The sequence below is a fragment of the Drosophila sulfurigaster genome, chromosome 2R (assembly GCF_023558435.1).
Source record: "Drosophila sulfurigaster albostrigata strain 15112-1811.04 chromosome 2R, ASM2355843v2, whole genome shotgun sequence".
Classification (NCBI taxonomy): Eukaryota; Metazoa; Arthropoda; class Insecta; order Diptera; family Drosophilidae; genus Drosophila; species Drosophila sulfurigaster.
This window is the reverse complement of record NC_084882.1, coordinates 7184680-7206142: the sequence shown is the minus strand read 5'-3', so window position 1 is coordinate 7206142 and position 21463 is coordinate 7184680. Positions and strand designations below refer to the sequence as shown.

The 21463-nt window shown below is 37.8% G+C and overlaps 1 protein-coding gene and 1 long non-coding RNA gene across 3 annotated transcripts in view; one reads left to right on the top strand and one right to left on the bottom strand.

Moving 5' to 3' along the window:
• LOC133837361 (hemicentin-2) overlaps nucleotides 1–21463 on the bottom strand; it is a 70861-nt gene that overhangs the window by 17119 nt on the left and 32279 nt on the right. Inside the window, exon 2 of the mRNA XM_062268095.1 lies at nucleotides 20095–21071. Within this exon, the coding sequence (XP_062124079.1) occupies nucleotides 20095–20218 (124 nt within the window). The 5' untranslated portion in view covers nucleotides 20219–21071. The remainder of the gene's footprint in view (nucleotides 1–20094; nucleotides 21072–21463) is intronic.
• LOC133837362 (uncharacterized) overlaps nucleotides 4059–21463 on the top strand; it is a 43042-nt gene continuing 25637 nt past the window's right edge. For both annotated transcript variants that reach the window (XR_009893802.1, XR_009893801.1), the window contains exons 1-2: nucleotides 4059–4168; nucleotides 4251–5076. This is a non-coding gene — a long non-coding RNA (uncharacterized LOC133837362). The remainder of the gene's footprint in view (nucleotides 4169–4250; nucleotides 5077–21463) is intronic.

The window sequence follows — 21463 nt, the reverse complement described above, 5'->3', positions numbered from 1 at the left end:
GAGATGAACGTTTGTTTAAATTGAAAACGCGTCCATCAACTTTTGAATCTCTCGATTGGATGGCAATTGAAATAGGGATCTATTCTACCCTGACCCCAATGCCCATTCACCTGGAAATGCAATTTTGAAAAAATCAAAAAACTTGTGGGAAAAATATTTGCTTTTGCATTTGCCAACACACACACAGAAATATATAAATATGTATATGTTTTGTAATCGTATAATCTTTGATGAGCGGTTTGAAATGTACATTGAACTAACGGCTGAAACTAATTGGAGTATTTAACCAACCAGTGAGTAATTCATTCCGCGATCCCCAGGGTACTATAAAATCAATTCAGTACTGAATGTTAAACAACAATACAAATTCCATTAGCCTATTTGTCGCAAACATTTCAGTTAATATCAAATAAGAAAGCTGTTAAATACCCGCTAGCCATTTTAATGAAAGCAAAACAGTGCGGTATTAATTTTAAAATATACCATATTACCAATTACCAAATTTTATACCAAATACGGAAAACACTAAAATTATACCAAGAGCTATATTTGGTATTTTGATATAGTACTACATTCAAAGCAACTAAGATCCGTTTTTGCCCGTACAAAAGTATTCCTTATATAACTTCTACATACGAGTATTGTATGTCAGCGAAATTTTCAGGAATCATAAAAACTACAGTTATCATTGTCTGTACCGAAATTATCTAGCTTGTTATTCGATTTATAACGATTGGCAGGGTCACACAGTTACAATCACCTTCTACCCTATAGGTATCGGGTACAAAAATTCTTGTTTTGTACACCTACATCTCAGTTAACACTCTACTCTGCACAAAAAAGTAATTCGTTAAACAATATGCTTTAAAGCGAATGTTTGATATATTATAAATATATAATGGATGCTAAGTGAAAAATATAAAATGCTAAGCTGTAGTTAAGCGAGGAATGGGTGTATCTGTGGTCTGTGAGTATAATGAGTGTCGCTTCTTTCAACATTTTACTTCGCAGATTATTATATGTCTACTACTTGGCAGACTTCCAGTAATTTAATTTTCTATTCACACTCAATTTATTTTTTAATTTACCATAACAACTGAAAAGATCTGTAAATTTAAGCTTGTCTGCCTTTTGGGCAAATGATTTGATCTGAGCTTGTGCTCCAATTAAAATGGCGAATGACTTCGAGCTTGACAACTCGCATGTCAATTTAATTGCAACGACCTTTTGATGAAAACTGCGACGGTTTGAGGACGTCAGGTTAGAGCCCCAGAGATTGTCATATGCCAGGCAGGCTACCGGCAGCTGACTGAAGAGGGACACCCCGAGAGATAGAGAGCGAAGAGAGAGCAAGAGAAAGAGATAGAGGGAGGAGACTCCGTCTGTACCAGAAATCAGCAATCATTTCATCTTTGCCCATTTTTTTTGCGTTGCTTTTCAGCCTTTAGCAGGAATGAACGCTCTGTCATTGACAGTGTGTGGCAGTGCCACAAAAAGTGGAAGCAACGTAATTGACAAAAGGTTTTATGCAACCAATGCCACAGCAAGCGTCCTATCGCAACGTTCTACTCTCTGTCTGTCTGTCTGCCTGCTGCCTCACTGACAAATATACGCACGAGTGCCTACATAACATTCACATACACAACTGACACTCACACACATACACATACACGTACACATACACGGAACAGCCATCGGCGACACAACCACTTACACCCCCCACACACACACAGTCACACATGCAGAGCTATCGACACGCAAAAATTGGAGACGCGTTGAAAAGATCAAAGCCGTTCAATTGTCAGTGACGAAAGCTTGAGAGTATCGCAGGTGCTCTGGGAGAGGGTGGGGGGCTATAGAAGAATGGCAGGATGGCAATGTGGGAGGCTAAAATGCGGGTTCGCAGCACTTGGATGAGCGACACACATAGGAGCAGCGTGTGATTTGTCAAAGCACGCCATGATTTGTCCTGCCCCTGGGACAGTTCGCACTCATAAAATTTTTGCTGGGTTCTGTTCAGCTATGACTGAGGCTAGAACTGTGCCGCTGGCAGAAATTTGTGACATTTGCAGTTTCCACAATGAAACTGGCAATTATGCAAAGAGATGGAAGAGAGAAAATGTGCCATATTTGGCATAGAATTCAAGCGAAATCAGGCAAAGGGCAACGGAAAAGAATACAATAAGGAGGAACAAGATGAATAATAGTATCCTTTTAAGTCTGATTCAAATATTATCACCATCGAAAATAAATATAGGAAATTACATATTTCGTATGTGTAAATAAAGGACATGCCTTAAAAAAACTATTTGGATCTCTATTTCAACTATACTTTTGAAATTCTCGAAAATAACTTATATTCATTTATTTAAATCCTAAACTTTTATAACTAAGAATAGTTCCCAATTCTATCAGACCTTCCTAGGTTGGAGGAACACTTTCTATTTTTATATGTGACGCTCATGTTCCACATTCATTCTTGGGGTATGAAGTGTATCTTAAATTTCAATTCATGTGCTTTTATGATCCATAAATAACCATATATTAGGTGATGTATTAAATCAGTCTAAGGCTAACTTGGTGTCCCTTCGTAAGTTCCTCATCTTCATGCCTAAACATTCGTATGATAAAATTGTAAATCAATGTGTCTTTCTCTCACTTATCATAATGAAATTCAGTACTTTTAATCAGTTTATATAACGTATTATATACACACTCTCAAAATTTTGAAAGCTGTACTCAATTCTCTAACGGGTTGAAGGTAAGAAACCATTGAATTATACTGATCAGAATCCTTCACAATGATATAATCGCTTATGCAGTTGACGGATTAAAGATGTGCAGTTCTGGCGCTTGTTGTCAACCTTGCTGCGTACCTTGCTGTCAACCCTGCTGTAGCCCTTGCTGTGGCCCTTGCTGTGGCCCATGCTGTGGCCCCTGCTGTAGCCCCTGCTGTAGTCCCTGCTGTAGTCCCTGCTGTAGTCCCTGCTGTAGTCCCTGCTGTAGTCCCAGCTGTAGTCCCAGCTGTAGTCCCAGCTGTTGCAGTGGTTGCTGTGGTAAATGTGGACCGTGTTGCTCATCAGGTTGCTGCGGTGGCTGTTGCAGCGGCTGCTGCGGTAGCTGCTGCGGTCCGTGTTGTGGCAGTTGTTGTGGAAAATGTGGGCCATGTTGTGGACCATGCTGTGGGCCCTGTTGCAGTCCTTGCTGCGGCTCCTGCTGTGGTCCTTGCTGTGGACCCTGCTGCAGTCCATGTTGCGGATCCAAATGCTGCTAACCCACTGATCGTCGTCAATCGGTTAAGCAACTGTTCAAGTCCTGCTACTAAATACTACTGATCTATATATATACATACATATATATTCGTTATGACCCGTTAGAGAATTGATATAAGACATCCACACTTTGAGCAATAAAAGAAAATTGTAATTCAAAGAACTTGTGAATATTCTTTTTTTCCGTCGATTTGTCCGTCCGTCTGAATTAACACCTAGACCTAAGAGTCTATATGCTATATTTGTTTTCGACATCACTTGTAATGTTTGCACGCAGATAAAGTTTGCTTAAATTTTTTGCTATAACCCCCGAAAATCAAAAAAAAAAAATCGAATAGAAAGTGTAGTTTTAGAGAGAGTCGCTATTCTTAGTGCATACAACAATCGTATTGATGCGCTCTGAAATTTTGATAGCGATCAGATAAATATTGAATAAAAGTTAAGTTGTATTTAAGATATGCTTTTGTATGGCAAATAACGCTTATTGAAAACGGGTCTTAGTTGCTTTGGTTGACAATATCAATTTGTTTCTACATCGATATACTGAATATAATCTTCGGTATATTTTAGTATTCTTCGGTATTAATTTGGTATATTTTTACAAAATAGTTTTAATACAAATGGGTAGCGAGTATCTAGAAGTCGAGGATACTCTACTACCGTTCCCTTACTTGTTTTAGTTTGTGGCAACATATAACTAAAGTCAGTTAAAAAAGAAAAATAATACTAAATGAACTTTACATTTCAAATTACTTAAAACTATTTAGCTTTTAAGGAAATGTCCCACATATTGAAGACAGTCTTGTTTGCTCAACGTTGTTTGTTGTTGGGGGAATGCTTCTGGCAGGATATTAATGAAAGAATGTGATGAAACATTTTGCATTGCCTTCGCTCAGGTAAAAGTTGGTCATTTGAAAGTTATGTGAATTAGTAAACAAAACTTTGTGTACGAAAAATTAATTAAAATATCAATTTCAGCAACATGACAGGGCCACTACACGACAACGAACAACATCTACACGCAGCCGAAAGGAAATACAACACACATACACATTCGAGATACAAATACAAAGATGAGTACCAGAAAATACTTACAAGCTTTTTCGGGGGATACGCACAAAGCCAACGATGACAACTACAAGATTCTGTGAGATGCTCGTATTCTCGCATAACCGGATGTTATTTACAGCTGCTGCAGTCAGCGGCAGCTGACACAACTTTGCATACTTTAATTAAACATTCTACACTGCAGATGTACATACACACATACAAATACACAGTTGGATATACGAATATGTATCTACATATACAGAACGAGAGGGAAACTTGAACAGATACAGATACAGATACAGAGCAAAGCAAGCGAAGCAAAAGTTTAAATAAATGCTTGTTAAATGTCGCAAAATTGCCCGCAGACTTTTCCCAGCACTTACTAAGTAACTACGTTTGAAATTCTGCGGCAGTTACTTAACAATTTCACTGAAAAATGGCCATAAGCATTCTCTGTGCATATACTATACGGATCCAGCAGATACAGATACATTTGCAGATGACTTCTCCAGATACACATAGCACTCTTCTCAACCGAATGCCAGGGTCCAGCCACTGCGAACTTAATTAGGGTTAATTAATGTTAGAAAAACACACAGACGCACACACACAGACACATTCACATTCGCAGATATTGACTAACGACAAATTGGCATACAATTTACATTCTGCTGCGACGCACAAATGGAGGCAGCATCAGCTGGAGCAGCCAAACCGGAAATGAGTTTTCAAAAGCCCGGAAGGCAGCAATTATGTGAGTAACTCTGTAATAAACGCACTCTTTCACTCTGTCTTTCTTCCTCTATTTCTGCCACTCTATAGTTATCACCTATTTTTACCACAGTTTTAATTGCTCTACTCTTTTTATAATACTGTTGAATGCTGACATGCTAATACACTCGCATGGGGTCCAAATTAGATGCCGCTTCGCATTGGCAATCTATCGTATCAGTTCGTTCAACATTCTCCATAGGTAGACGTGAGTCCAGAAACCTATTTGCATATCATCATCCAACGCCTGCCTCGAATCCCTTTCTTTGTGAAAAGGAAAAGCACAAAAAGTGTCTTCATGTTTGTGTACGTTGCGTATGTTTACACCATGTAACATGGCAAATCCAATTTAGTCTGCTTTTCCTCACTCCCCACGAAGGCACTCTTTTGCTATGTACTGTGTGTCAGCTCAACAGTGGCCTTGGGGCGTGGCCTGCACGGCCCCTTTAAGGTAGCTCCTTACCATTCAGTTCACTCAATCTCAATGTGTACCTCGAATGTATTTTATTTTATTTCACCTTGGCCGTAGACTAACGAATTTGCTGTCCCCAAAGGGTGCTGACAACTTTGACAAAAAAGACAAACTTCTGACTGAAAATTTCGGTCAAAGATGGAATCAAATTTAATCTTCAAGTCCTTTATGAATGGAACTTATTGAAATCCTTAAAGTTGTTAACAAATATATCTAACACTAGAATATTTGAGTTATAGCAAAATCCAATTTACTAATAAATACAACTGCATATATTAAATCCAATTAATTTAGATTCCATACTGATTTAATACAATTTATTCACGATCCGAATTCAAACTATTAAGAAAGTCTGACATATACAGATATGATTTATAGTTGCATTGGGTTCAGAAATCAAAAAAAAAAAACTTTAACAGACACATTTGCCACAAGTTTCCATAAATATTTGATTTGTTGCGAATTAATATGAATGCAGCATGACCCAAATGCTAAAATGTTTTCATTTTTTGCGCTAGCAACAAATTTTAATTATACTTCAGATAAACGTGATGACCAATATTTTGGGTTTATATTACGATAACACACATTGCACGCCCATCTGCGTTTGACGCGTTTCAATGGCAAAGCGCACTAAATAATAAAATAAATATATTTATGATGAAACGCAAAAAACCACAGAGTTGTACATGAGAGCAAAAACATGAAGAACAACAACATTGCAGCACTGAACACTGACAACCATTAGGTCATGCTTAATAAACTCAAATAGTCTGTGGTTTTTGCCATTTGTGCGCCTCACTAGACTGAAAGAGTGTCTATCAGAAATGCATTTGGAGCATCGATTATCACGTATTTTGCATTTGTCGCTTTGTTTCAATCCATTTATTATGCTATTTATTTATTAATTATACAACAAATTATGTGTTTATCGCTTTCCAGCTAAAATTGACAGTCTTGACCGCACACAAGTATGCAAACAGATTTGACCGCTCGCTTAAATTTCTTTTTCAGCTCCGCTTGTTTCCTATTTTCCGAATGCGGTTTTTGCCACCAATCATGAATGGTTAATTTTAGGTATATATAATTAGCTATGAAATGTACACTATTTTATTATTACTTTCTCTCTCTCTCTCTCGCTCTTGTATTCAAAATTGAATTATCTGAAAAATACAGTTTTCTCGTGTTTTGTGGTAGGTGGAAATGATGTATTATGAATGAAATGCAACGTTAATTTCACCGATTTGTCGCTGGTAACATGTTGCAAGCAAAAAAACATTCGTTTTCAATTTGCAAGTGGCAAACAAATTGCTGTAATGTGAATGCTGGTGGAATTAACTAAATTTTTGGCAAATCCGCATAATGTATTTGATAATGAATGAAACGAATGAAATAGAATATTTTGCATTTACCACTCATTTCGTTGTTGTTGTAGTTGTGGGCGAATTAGTATTAGAATTCGAGTTGAGCTCCACGTTATGTAATTTCCTAATGGACACTGACGTGAGTGCTCTAGATACAGACATAATAGCACTCTCCCGCCGCGCGTTTAATATAACACCCACTCTTACGAGTACGGCGAATAGTACATAGCGTACATGTGTAGGTGTAAATCTCCACCTGTGGCTACATTCATCCATCATTAGTTCAACACAAAAAAGGATTTTATGATGCGGTAATGGTGACATAAAAGCACGCACCTCTCCTTCCACTTGAAGCGGAGTGAAGTGAAGTGAAGTGTAGAGTGTGCACCAGCAGTTGAGGGGAAATTGAGGTATTGCCGGGGTTGAAGTATTTTTTATGTTTTATGCCTTTTGAGCAAACAAGTTGGCGTATTTTTGAGCTAAGCTCAGCACATACTGCGGACATAAATTGTCGACTCTCGACTGCCGACTGTCGACTGTCGACTCCCGACTGCCGACGCAAAGGCTGTCACCTTTTTTACAAACATTTTAACTAAGCCACAACTTCCGCAACGTGCCATTCAAGCCGCTCGTATACAGTGCCTCCCTTCCGTCATTCTACCAGCTCATCTGCTGATCATAAAATGCATAGTAACTTTCAGCCAACACGTATACATGTATACCCTTTAATTTCAACTGCCAGCAAAGAATTTCTACAAAAATGTTGGCCATATTCTGATATCTGCATATTATCAATAACAATATAAAGTCAATTGAAAAACTTTTCAATGATAAGTTTGGTATACCCAACTGCTAATAATAGTCCAGGGTATTCCATATCATAATAGTTAAGTGTACATTACTCGTATTTGATGTTGTATGGTTGGTTGTGTGGGCATGCGATGTTCACACGTAGCTGACCGACTTTGGCCGTAACTCAACTGTATGTCGCATAACTTAGTTTTCTATGCTTAATACAGTTTTACGGGCACTGCACAGCATCCGGACTCCGGACTCCGGAGTATACCATCTCTCTCTCTCCCTCTCATTCTTTGTGTCACCCCCTCGGTTTCTTGTTCCGCTGTCAGGAGTCAGAAGCGACAACATTGCCGGATGCTCTGCAAATACTTTAAAACGCATAAAAATTCCAACACGTCGTAAACTCGAAGCTTTTAGCATCCCCTCTTCGCACCCCTTAAACAGTCAGAAATCAACTACACACACACACACACAAAGATATGACCAGCCACAGGCAGAGAAACTCGCTTTGTTGCAAGTCATGCACATCAAGTGAAGTTGTTGCTGCCTGTGGTTGTTATTGTTGCTTTTGTAGTTGTTAGTTGGTTTCGTCTCGACCCGTCCCGTCCCGTCTCGTCTCGTCTCATCTCGCCATCGTCACGGACACCTTGTCTGTTCCGCTGCAGTTAACCTGTAAAGTAGCGCAATTTGTTGATAGCAGCTGAAATTTCATTTGAGAGTAGTTTATATTTTTTATGCTCCCATAATGATGCAACTACGACTGCAGTCCGTGGAGCATGCATGAGGAAAAATGTAATGCGCTCTAAACACGTTTTGCGAAAAAATAAAAATAAAATTAAAAAGAAAGTGCAAATGCAAATGCAAATTCAAACGTAAATGCAAATTATAATAAAGGGAATTGTTTCTTATGTCAATTATGCGGACTGCATAACTACTTTGTGTAGAATGTTGCACGACTACCGCGCAAATAACTCAAAGATAATTGCTGTTGCTGCAAAAGTATCTGGCAGATACACACGAGGACAAGTGCTGTACAAATGCAAAGTAGTTGACGTGCACTCGAGAGATAGCCTTTAATTTAGTTTAAAAATACATGGAGCATGTCTTCCCAGCTGCACTTATTTCTATATGACACATCCTGTCTTTATGTCTCGAAAGCTTTGAACTTTGTTACAAGAATGCTGGCACGTAGGTTGTCGTCTAATTTACTTAGGTGCAAGATATTAAAAGATAAATGACATCCTTTAAGTACCATAAAAAATGCAAAGCGCTAACAAATTTATTTAACTGCGCATGTGAACTTTTTATGGACAGACACGAAAGTTTCGCTCAGTTTGCTGAAGCTCGGTTCACCTCAGTGGAGTCAACATTAATATCACTTTACCTCAATCTGTCCAATTTACCAATAAAACTGCTGCTGAATCACAGCCGAAAGCGCTTTAAACTGCAATGGCAAAGTATAGTAAAAGCGTCGCAACTCCATATTGTGGCCAAGTTCGAGGATGCTGCAATATATGCTTCGAGTAGAATGTGTTGATGTTGTTGCAGGAGCAACAAAACTGCCTTTTAACTTTTGCATAAAAACAACGAAGCCGGCAGCAGTTAGTGCAGCAGAGTCAGCATCAGCGTCAGCTTCAGCAAAGGATGCAACTTTCAACTGCTAAACGAAAATATAAAACACTTAACTCGACGGCATCCAACGATGGTGATGCTGAAGCTGAAGCTGAACCTCATGATGCTGCCCTGCTGCCCTGCTGCTGTTGACGGTGACTCATTCAAACTGTGGAACGTGGAACGTACCAGAGATGCCTCCAACCAAACCAAAATACACACAACTTACAAACACACTCCCACACACGCACACATGGTTTACTTACCCAGACAGAGTGCTTGGCCCATCTCAGCTCTTCTTTGCCCTGTGGCAGCTTCAATTTGATGGCACTGTGCGACACTCTGACTGCCCGACCAGCCGGCTGATGGACCGACGGTCGAAGTGACAGATCGACAGACTACCAGGCAAACAAACAAGCAACAGAGCAGGAGCAGACAGGGCACAGCGTTCGCTGGCTGGCTGTAAATTTGGGTCAGTTTTTGGCAACAGACAGTAGCCAAATGCTACTCCATCTGGGTGCCAATAACAAACAGTGGAAAAAGGATAAATAAATACGACTAAAATAAATTTGTACCTTTGCTCTATTTGTCCCCATTTTGTCTCATTAAAGAAAGAAAATGTACTTGCAATTGATCGAAAAGAGCTTAACAACAATTTAATATATCTTTAAGCTTATTCTTTAAAACTAATCAAATGTAATTTTTAAAATAATTTTCCCTTCACCTCCAATCCTATAAAGTAAATATATTCTTATTAACAGTCCTATATCTCATATAGAGTATATATAAGATAAACATGAAATTCTTTTTTGACATCACTTTTTTATTTTGCAGGCAGATCAAATGTGTTTCAAATTTTTCTTTCCTGTTTCTTTGTGTATTGATAGGAATATTTACTATCTATAATATTTACTATACTTTAATATTATTGTATAACTATTAACAAACTATTAACAAATTTATAAATTTCTCCATCAATATTTAATGTATGTAATTTATGTATCTGGCAACATTTAAATTTTTCTTTAATGTAACACTTATATATAAATTCGAAGCATATGATTCAATAATAAAGCATTTCGTTAGTAAAAAATAACTATTTAGATAACTAGATAATAAATGATTAACGATATCTTCAAATTTCTCAACTCTTTTTTATGAGCTAAAATCCACTGTGCGAACTTTGCTTTGGTAGTTGTCAGTGGAAAACGCGACCTTATTGTACTATATTGCCAGAGTGAAGAGAAGTGAAGGGGAAACTTTGCGTGGTTTTAATAAATAACGGGCGAAGTTTAAATTGCCGTTAGCATAAATTATGAGCAGTTAGAGCCTTTGGCTGCTGTGCTCGCATTGAGTCAAAGACGACGCCATTCTGGCTGCGCATCGTCTTGACGATGAGAGCCAGCAAAAAGCAGCACTCGCTTCTATTTTGGTTATGAATTTGGGCAGCTTTGTTACCAAGACTCAATGGGGAGGCAAAGAGAAATTTCAATTTGCCTGCATGCTGTTTATGGGGCACGGGAAATGACGACCAACTCATAAAGCATTTCCTGCACTCATGAATCGACTGCAGCCACAGAAAGAGCAGCAGAAGCAGCTGCCTTGCAGTTGTTTTTGTTGTTACTTTACTGAAGTTCTTGGGTTTCTTTTTTTCGCTTTTCGTTTTTTGTTTGTCAATTCTTAGAAAATGGAACACTGCTTGGTTGCTCGCGCAGCCTTGGGTTGCTATTATACGCCGCGGGTTGCCTTTATGTTTACCTATAGATTTCAAAGCCAGCGTCAAAAACGGCCAGCATATCCGGTTCGTACAGCATACTTTTCAGCGAGTTTCGTCTTACGTTCAGACCGCAAGTATTTCACATTGTTTGCCAGCAAATAAAAGGAATAAAACTAAACCCCTTCGCATCGCGTGCTTGTGTTTATTTGTTTTCCCCCGCCAACTCTTTGGAGTGCCATTATTTTCACTGTGCAGTGAGCCCACTAAAATTTGTGCTCACAATTCCTGCAGGCTTTCACCACTCATGCAAAATACACTCTCCGCCCTTAACCATAATAATATTTTAAAGTATTTTGAGTGATTCAGTAGTAAATATGTTAATATATTTTGTAAACACATAAAATAATTAACGTATGCTAATTCTCTGAAGAAGTTGATAAGTAAAAGTAGTAAACGCATCAAAAGAAAATTAAAATTTTTATTTATTTGTCAGACAATTATTCATTATTTCATTACTTAACCAAGGCTCCAAAAATTGTTTATAAAGTACAAAGACAAAATTATTTTAACAATAACTTTAATTTGATCGTAAACGGACACGAAAAAGTATCTTCCAATAAAAGAAGGTGAAAAATATAAATAAAATTTGCATTAGCAAGTCCCAAAATCCGAAACGTTCATTGTTTGAAGAAGTTCCCTCAGATACCTTGAATCCGTTCAAGCCAATCAGCTTCAAACGTTTTAATGCAATTTGTGTGCCAATATTCTCTTAAAGAGAGGAAAGATTCGAAGTTTATGTGAATATAGACTAAACTTGCATTTTCACAAAATATTTTCATCTTCATTTTTAGTTCTCTCGATTTAAATGATTTTACCAGCTTGCATAGGATTATTGAAAGAAATCCAATTTTGTTTTAAGTCCAGCAGTTCGAACCACATTTTGTGTGCTTAACTTTGTCAATGTTCCTCATATGGTATTTGCCTTTGACCTCTTGCTTAGATATAGACAACCATGATATACCATAGACAACAGCCAGTCCCCAGCATCCATTGGGTGCCATTTGCATTTAAAATTCGAACGAATTTTGTTTTTATTTTGATGCTAAAATGCACTGAAAATGAATTTTTGCATAATGTCCTTAAGTGGGTGACACTCAAACGGGTAAGTGAGGCTGTGTATGTGTGTTTGGGTATTTGAGCCAAGTCAAAACCGAAGCGGGTAACGAATTCTAGAGAGAATTTTGCGGCCTGGCACAAAAAGAGCAACCTGGGAACCCAAACGACCAGCGGAGCCAACGAGTTGAGTTGCCCAACCATCCGACCATATATGCAAATTGCGCGCATTGCTCTGTCATGAATTGTCACCCATTTTCCAACTGAGATGCTTCGACACGCGTCCTGAGGTCTGCACCACAGCATCAGCGAGCGCAGAGCGGCGAAGGCACAGGCACAACGTGCATGTTGCGTGGGAGTGGCAATAGGAATTGTCCGACACCCGCGCCCACCACAGCTCTTTGTACATTGCCATTGACAGCAGTCTCTAGAAGGCAGGGCCAAACCACAAAACACTCTGACAGCAGCATTCACTGCTGCAACATTACAGCTTGCATCGGTGTACGTGAATGTGTGTGTGTGTGTGTTTGAATATGTACGAGTATTCAACACTCATACGCCCTGTGCTCCATATGGCAATCGGCATGAATATATCTGCTGCTAATATTGCCCACCAAATGGCTTAGAATTGCTAATTTGATCAGTGTGTGCACGTGTAATAATCCTTTCTTCCTTTACGCCGAAAAACGTTTTTTTGGCATTGCGCATACGCAACGTTTTTCGCCCTATGTTTTCGTGTCTTTCTATTTCTCATTTTATGAGGCCATTCGAGCTGGCCGTAAAGATTGATAATTATGTCAGGCTAATATTATGCGCCATAAAAATGTACATCAAAACCAAAATGTTTTATGGGATATATTTTGATTTTGCCCTCTTGTCTGTCCTTCGCTTATTTTTTGGTCTACACATTTTTTTATTATTATTTTTTTTACTTTAATGGACAAAAGCACACTGTAGCTGTCGGAACCAATGCATATAAACAATAACAATTGAAATAATAGCAAAAGCGTATTCAGTTTTATCCTTGCAGTCCAGTCAACGGCGTTGATGTGAAAGGCTTACAATGCAAATCCCCCAATGCCGTATTCTCTTTATATTCACTTTTATTCCTGTCCTCCCTTGGTCTCAGCGCTGTTCTTATCTATCTGACTGCCCGACGATTTAATCGCAGTAATGGAAATGTCTTTTTTTATTAGAGGCATCAGTTTGAACGTATTTCTATTCGACTGTTTCCAGTTTCAATTTGTAATAACTTTTATCTATTCGTTTGCGTTGTCATTGAATGTTGTGGATTCTAGAAAAGCCAATTGGTATTTTGTACTATCAAATATTTACCATAGCTTTTATTTAATGCCAAGAACAACCCAGAAATACTAATGTATCCAATTATAATTAAATTTGCTATGTATTAATTAATACTTGACAATTCAAATGGCGGAGACTAGTAAAAAATCATTAAATTAAAAAAATATATATTAATTATGCATTGAAAAAAAATACATCAAAATTAATTTAAAGTAACCAACAATTTCATGACTAACCATAATTTTTCAAATGATTTTCCCGTTTGTGTTTCATTTTTTTTTAAATGAATTAAATGAATTTCTTGACTAATTTGTAAATATCGTTTTAAGTGCAAAGCTGAAAAACCGGTGGGAAACGTCATGTAACTGAGACCAAGTTGATGTTAAATGGCAAGTTACTATTTCAAAACAAATGCCAGCATTTGGGAGTATGCAATGCAGCTTTCGATGGCTGCCGCTGGGTATTCAGCTGGCTCTCGTGTCGCCAAATTTATGGCTAACAATATTTTTGAAAACTATGCAGGGTCGAAGAAACAGCATAACGAAAGTTGGCGAATGGGGAAAAAAGAGCAGAGAAAACGCACAACAAATGGCAAACAACGTAAATAAACAACGCGTTACTCATGGCCGGAGTTTGGGATGCATGAAAGGATCGGGGATCGGGGATTGGGGGACTGAGGATTGTAGATTGTGGAGCTGCTGCGGAAGGAAAGGGAACAATGCGGCAACGTAATTTGAATGCACAATGCAAGCGGAGCTCGTGCTCTGTTATGTGTGCTGCTTGGTAATGCAGAGACATGCAGCAGGATGCGGCATGCAGCATGCGGCAGTTCACCCACTCGTTCGGTTTTATCTTTATGCCTTGTGTCATTTTTTCCTTGTTTCTTTTCTTTTTTGCGCTCTCCTTTTTTTTTGTTGTTCAACGCTTATTGCATTTGTCTCGATTCGTTTGGTTCGCACAAAAACAAATTGCCGGAAGTATGCAAATACATGATGCAGCTTATCAGATATTGTTTGAGAGTTTGGATCTGACTCTGCTTGTCGTTCTCTCTCTCGGTCTCGCTTTCTCTCTCGCTCTGGCTATGGCTCTGGCTGTGAGAGTGCGCCACTTGGCACTCATTTGCCTTGCAAAGCAATGGACGCTCACCGCTTCAGGATCGTTGTAAACAAAAGTAAGGCGACAGCAAATAACTCTCAGAAAAACTTGTTCCGAATTGAACTGTCAGCTGCAATGGCTTCGCCACCTCCAACCATTGCCACTCACCCCTCGACACTCATCTCTCATTCCTCATCTCTGCCGCTGCCGCTGCCATTGTTGCCCGCCGAAATTGAATTACATTTTCGCTCTACGAGTACTTTATGGTAAAAGGCCCGTCACAAGCCAAGAGTCCAGACAGACAGACAGCAAAGATAAAAATTAATTAAATATTTTTATCCATGTCTGCCGCAGATTCTACTTTTTATTTTCAATTTTTCTCCTTCGTTCTATTATTTTTGGCTAAGACTCAAAAATTGCTCAACTGCTTTGAGTAGTTTTTTTTTTATTCACGCTTGAATTCTTTGTCGGCCTTGTGACAAAGAAGATGCGATTTTCGGATGCCAGTTTAAGCGTAAAGCCAACAAAATATTATTGCATTGTAATTATAAGATAATACGAGTGGAGCCCTAAAACCATTCAACTAATTTCAACAAATATTTACATTTGGTCTGCATCTTAAAGTATTGATTAAATGTTGAAAATTTTGTAGCTAACTTAGAGAAGTTAATGTACATTGAATTGTTTCATATCTCTGCGTTTTACTAAAATTCTTTAAATGACTTGTTTAATGAGTAATCAATAAGTTTATGTAAAGCTGTTAAAGCAACTTTCCTGAATTAAGCTACCACAATTTGCTGTTTTCCACATCTGATTCACATGTTGTATTTTTTTCACTGAATAATAATATTCACTGTCATTTGTAATCGGTCGAACTTTATGACATTTATAGAGGCTGACAGAAAACAGGACTGACCACTCTGGACATGAACCAGCCTAAGGCGCCCCAAATAAGGAAGGACATCCCATATATGTTTACAGATATACATACTTATACATACTGCTTTGATATTTCCATTCTTTTTATACATTCTCATACTTCTCGCCTTGAACGGCGCCGTCAAGAGAGGGATGGCCATTGTTTGAGGGCGTTCTATCGCCGCACTGTCCTGAAACTTATTGATAAATGATTGTGAAGGATTTTTATTGGCTTTACTGTCAAAAGGCTTGTCTCCAGCTTGGCTCTCTGGAATTGATGGCATGGACAAACCCTCCTGGTTAACTGAGATAGTAGAATGCATAGCTGGCTGCTGTTGTGTCGGATGGTTGTGTGGACCAGCCCCAGCACTCTGATGATGCCAACCCTGTCTTCAGCTTATCAACAGTTTAGCGGCTTTTGTGTCTGACAGGTGAATAAAAGCAGCTGTCAACACTCTTTTTTACATTCACCGGTGTGCTGTTCTCTGCTGTACTGTACTATGTGTGTTGAAACTTCATTAATATTGATATATAGCATTTTGATGTTGTTTATGCTGTTCATATAATATATATAGCGGGCTTTGATTTTTGGAAGCCACTCATTGAACTATCAAAGGACACTGCGATTTATATCATAAGACTTTTAACTGAAGAATTAAGAGTTCAATAACTTTATCGTTATATTTTAGATAATTAAGCAACAATATAGAAAAAGTGGAACCAAATTGTGTGCAAACTTAAATCTCATAAACTGATTAAATGGCTTCATAAGCTCCAGATAGCCACCAAGCATGTGAGAGGAGTTATGCTTGAAAAGAGATATAAACGATGATTCAGTTTTGGTTTTAAATCTGCACTTAATGTTAAATTTATTGATACACTCTGCTCGCAATAAAAATTGATGGCAAAAACACATTTGCAGTCAGAAAGATGGGCACAGGGTGTCAGCTATAATTTTTCATTTCATTGTTTTGTTTTATTTTGTTATTTTCCACGTTTTTGTTCAGTATTCATTTGGCGTCGTGGGAAAATTCGCGAATGCAATGGATAAACCTTCGAAAAGCCAAAGTTATAGAAGGCAACGGTCACAAAATTCTTTCTCTCTTACACAAGAAAAATTCGTGAAAATGGCTGACGGAACTGGAAACGGATTTTTTTTTATATTTATTTCGCGAAAAAATGCGAGCGCACTAACAGTAAGTGGATGACCAAGAAGAAAAAACGGAGTCGGAGTGCGGGGCAGCAGCAACATGACATCTAAAAACTGCAATAAAACCAAACAGACGGAAATGAAAGCAGAAAAATAATGTCCCAACCTAAAAAGGAAAGTGAAAAGTTTTTCAACACAAAAAAGTCAAAAATTATAAGCAAAACGCAGACACAAAAAAGAAAGAGAGCGTTGTTGATTTTATTTTTATTGACATAATTTATATGCGTGCAGCAGCCGAGCAGCTATCCGCATCCTTGGCCGGACAATATTGCGTATGCGTAACGTACATAAGGTACAACATACACAAGACATTTGGAGCACTTTTAGAGTACTTAAGTGACATAGTCTTGGACTTTCTTTTTCTTCGACTACCAATAGAGCCGTTTAATGCCGAGCCAATCAAACGAGCAAAGAAATATAGAGTAGGAGAAAGCAAATAGAAAGAAAGTGAATCGAAGCGAAAAAAAGACCAAAGTTTTAGCCGAATGCAAATCATTTTTAAATGCTAACAAATTTCGGCCAATTTATTTTACGCTCCTTCGAAATAAATTACAACAAAGCCGCAGCGCATGAAAAAGTTATGAATAATGTTTAAAAATAAAACGAAGCTCCCAACGAAATGGCAAATAAATCAATCTTACGCCAGACCAGTAACTGAAGCAGGCGTAAAAGTCACTGAAGCTGGCTGGGTGGGAGGCAGTCGACGGTAGTTGAAGTACAATGTACTCGTAAGAGCAACGGCAAAACTTACTGCCCCATGCAGTAGGAGAAAATCAATATAATATTCTATAAGTACGTGAAAGTCTTGCTAGCTGGGTCAACTGTTACACTTTCTTTTTGGTACAACACAGCAGCAGCAGCAGCAGCAACAGCTACAATAGTTAAAGCTTAAGCTCCAACACGGAATTTTTTTAACCCCCAATCACTGGGCTTAACATATTTATGTTTTTTCTGCTCTCTTTTCAGCAGATATTTTTATACCCGCTACCCATAGGGTAGAAGGGTATTATAACTTTGTGCCGGCAGGAAATGTATGTAACAGGTAGAAGGGGGCATCTCCGACCCTATAAAGTATATATATTCTTGATCAGCGTCAACAGCCGAGACGATCTGGCCATGTCCGTCTGTCCGTCTGTGTGTCTGTGTGTCTGTGTGTCTGTCCGTCTGTCCGTCCGTCCGTATGAACACCTAGATCTCAGAGACTATAAGAGATAGAGCTATAATTTTTTTCGACAGCATTTGTTATGTTTGCACGCAGTACAAGTTTGTTTCAAATTTTTGCCACGCCCACTTCCGCCCCCGTAAATCAAAAAAATCGAATAACAAGCGTAATTATAAAACTAGAATTGCGAATTTTGGTATATACAATAATAAGTATAGTATTTATGATTCCTGAAAATTTGGTTGCGATCAGATAAAAATTGTCGAAGTTATTAAAGAAATACTTTTGTATGGGCAAACACGCCTACTTACTAGGGGTCATATTTTGGTATTTTTAGTTTTTTAGTATATTTGGTATATTTTAATAATAATACTATATTTTTAGTATTTTTGTAGTATAATTGGTATGTTTTGAGAATAATACTATATTGCTTTTATTCAAAATTTTCAGCAGCATATTTAGCTTTTACTTGTTTTACAATATATTCGTGTGCTCTTTAGGGTTTAAAGTTTGCTTTTGCCTCGTGGCTATCTGCCTCTGACTAATCATTTACAATTCAACATTTTTTTCCAAGCTCATGAATTATGTTTCCATGTTTTGCTTTTTCACTTCCTTTCCATTTGTGTGGAAGCGCTTCAAGTCGATGTCGACAGCAAGAAATACGCTAATAGCTTCTTATAACATATAACAGCAATGGGGCGAAATCAAGCAAACATTATTGTATTTATTTCATTTAGTTTTTCCCTTTTATTATACTTTTCTCTTCTTTATTTTTAGCCCTGTTTTGATATATGGTATTCATATAAGTTTACAATACAAGGTGTATTATTATAGATTATTATAGCTTTTCTATGCATTGCAATTTGGCCTTGTATGAAATTAGCAAAATAATCTGTAATCACGAAATTACAATAGTGAAAAGCCACACAAAGCACACGAGTCTTTCAATCTCTTCACTCTCGACCGTCGACTAGGCGAGTTAACTGCTTTGACATTAAGTATCTATAAGTGTGTTTGAGTACACATTCGCATAAGTGTGCGTGATTGCATTGAAAACCAGTTGAGAGGCTGATGCACAAGGGGAGTATACTTGATTTGTATATCTACATACATATATAATATGTAAATCGACTGTGGCAACTGAACCAACGTATATTTAATTATGTGCCTTGTTCAGCTGTCAGGTCCATACACTTAGTATATTCAGTCATTTGCAATATGGATGTACATATGTTATGTATGCAACAATGAATTTCATGGCAGAATTTCAAAATATATTACATGTAGCTAAAATATTTGGATTGCATTTGATCAATTTTTGTCATCATTAAAGTTTGTGATGAATATTTACCAGTCTCAAATTGCTAGATTCAGAATATCACATATCCAACTGGTTGAATATTTTCAGGACATCAGTCGATGTCAACGGTAATATCAACAAACTCATGAGCGTCAGACAGATTCTCATTCATTTTTTAATGTACATTGAATTACACATGCATTTCACTTGGCAATTGGACTCCTAGTTTATTTGAATTCACAGCCAGTTCATTGGCTTTTTGTATCCCTTAGTTAAAGTTAACCCAAAAGCATAGACTGAAACTAAATTTGAAAAAACTTTCGTGAGGTAAATTGTAAAAGTCATGACTCTTGCGAAAGATATGCGAACATCTTGTTGCACTTGGTTTGCAGTTAATCACTACAGTTAAGATTTAGCTAATAGCTATAAGCTACAATCTTTTACTAATAATTTAATTTGACATTTTGTGTAAAATCTTTAAGTTATAGTCTAATTAGGCAATGACAAAATAACTATAGTTCGATATATTCCACCAAGCTAAAAATAAGAATGAGTTATTATTGCAAATGTACATATTCTGAATAAGCATCACCAGACGAGTAAATCAAACCATGTCCTTCTTTTTGTTTTAATGTAGAATTTTTGATAACAACTAAAACTGGATGCTGTTTTATTTATTTTGGTTGCCTTGTATAATATTTTTATTTTTGTATGAGTTTGACTAAAATTACCAAAGTACTTTGTTTTAAGCATGGTATAATTGTACGAAAGGTAGAACATTAAATACCCAATGCAGTCCAGTCCACTAAATTTATTTATGAAATCATTTTAAATATGTATTGTACTATAATAATTTGGACTTAATGCGGCGGGTCTCTTACAATCTGCGGTTGACCTATTTTCCACCTTTTCGCTAAATTTAATAAAAGTACTTACCAATTGTCATGTAGAGAATGCCGCCGATAAGTAACTGTGCCAATTGTGGCCGGTAGTGCGGTGCGGTGTGCACCTTCGCTGTTCTGTCTATTCGCATTTTTGATCGATTTTTCCACAAGCGCATGCTGCGCTTCCTCAGAGCGATAAATGTTCACCTACGCAGAAATAATGCGAGACTCAGCACTTTCACTGGTATCTCGATGCACCACCAGGGGGAGCGGCAGCTGCCGCGTCGCAGATATGTAAACGCATTTAACACCACCCTAATATTGTGTTTTTCTCCCTTCTTTGTTTTCTTTGCTGAAAGTGAACGACGCCTTTACGTGATGTCACTGGGGCACATGTGACGTATACGCAACGCAACGCTATAAATGCGAGGTGCGATATATTTGGTTTGTTTTTAATCTCGATTTCTGCAAGCGTTTGCAATTTTACTATCCGTTGCTTCTTTAGATAACAACTTTTCGGGGCAAATAAAATATATGGAGTTCTTCTGTGTTGCAATAATCGACGATTTATGTGGGACGGTTTTGGTTTTTATTGCCAATTTGATCGCGAAATGTTTTCACACTGGATTTTTGCATATTCAATCGTTTGATTTAACTATCTATCGAGTTATTTAAGTTTGAGTAGATGATGCATTTGCTTGTTTGTTTTGCTTAGCTCTTCATGTATTTTTATGAGCTTTCCTCTTGTTTCGTCATAAACAACCTTTGGCTATTTGCCATGCTTCTAGTCTCTGGTCCAGTCCCTTGGCCCGTTCTCTTGTACTTTCCTCGATTCACTTGAGTTGTGTTTTCCCTGAGCCACTCAGCAGTTAAAACAACAACGCCAACATCTGTCAGTTGTATGCAGTAAGTTTCGGGTTTGATTTTATCCGTTGGTTTCGATGTTGCTGCTGTTGTTACTGTTGTTGTCTTCGTATTGGTTTTTGGTGCGAACTTCTCTTATTTGTGTTGTGGGTCAGGCACATTTATCTGGAATGAAACAAAAGGCAATCACGATTTTTAATGCTCCGTTAATAGACAATCGATTTATATTCGACTACTAAATGCCAACTGATTCCCTCTTCTTTGTTATCCCTTCACTATTACTTTTGGGCGTTTTCTACTATGTTTGTGTGTGTTTCTCTGATTGTGTCTGTGTGTGTTTGTATGTTTGTGTGCGCGTAATCAGCTTCCATGCATGTGCCAGGATGCCATTGTTATTGTAGATAATTGCTTTTACTGCTTTCGTGTTTAGTTTTGCGCTCAATTAATTATCTCAAGTTACGCCATTTGCGGACTTAGTGCCCCCAATTGGCCGAGCCACATGCCACTCCTGTTGCCACTACACCACTGTCCTTGCCAATGCAATTTGTATTCAATAC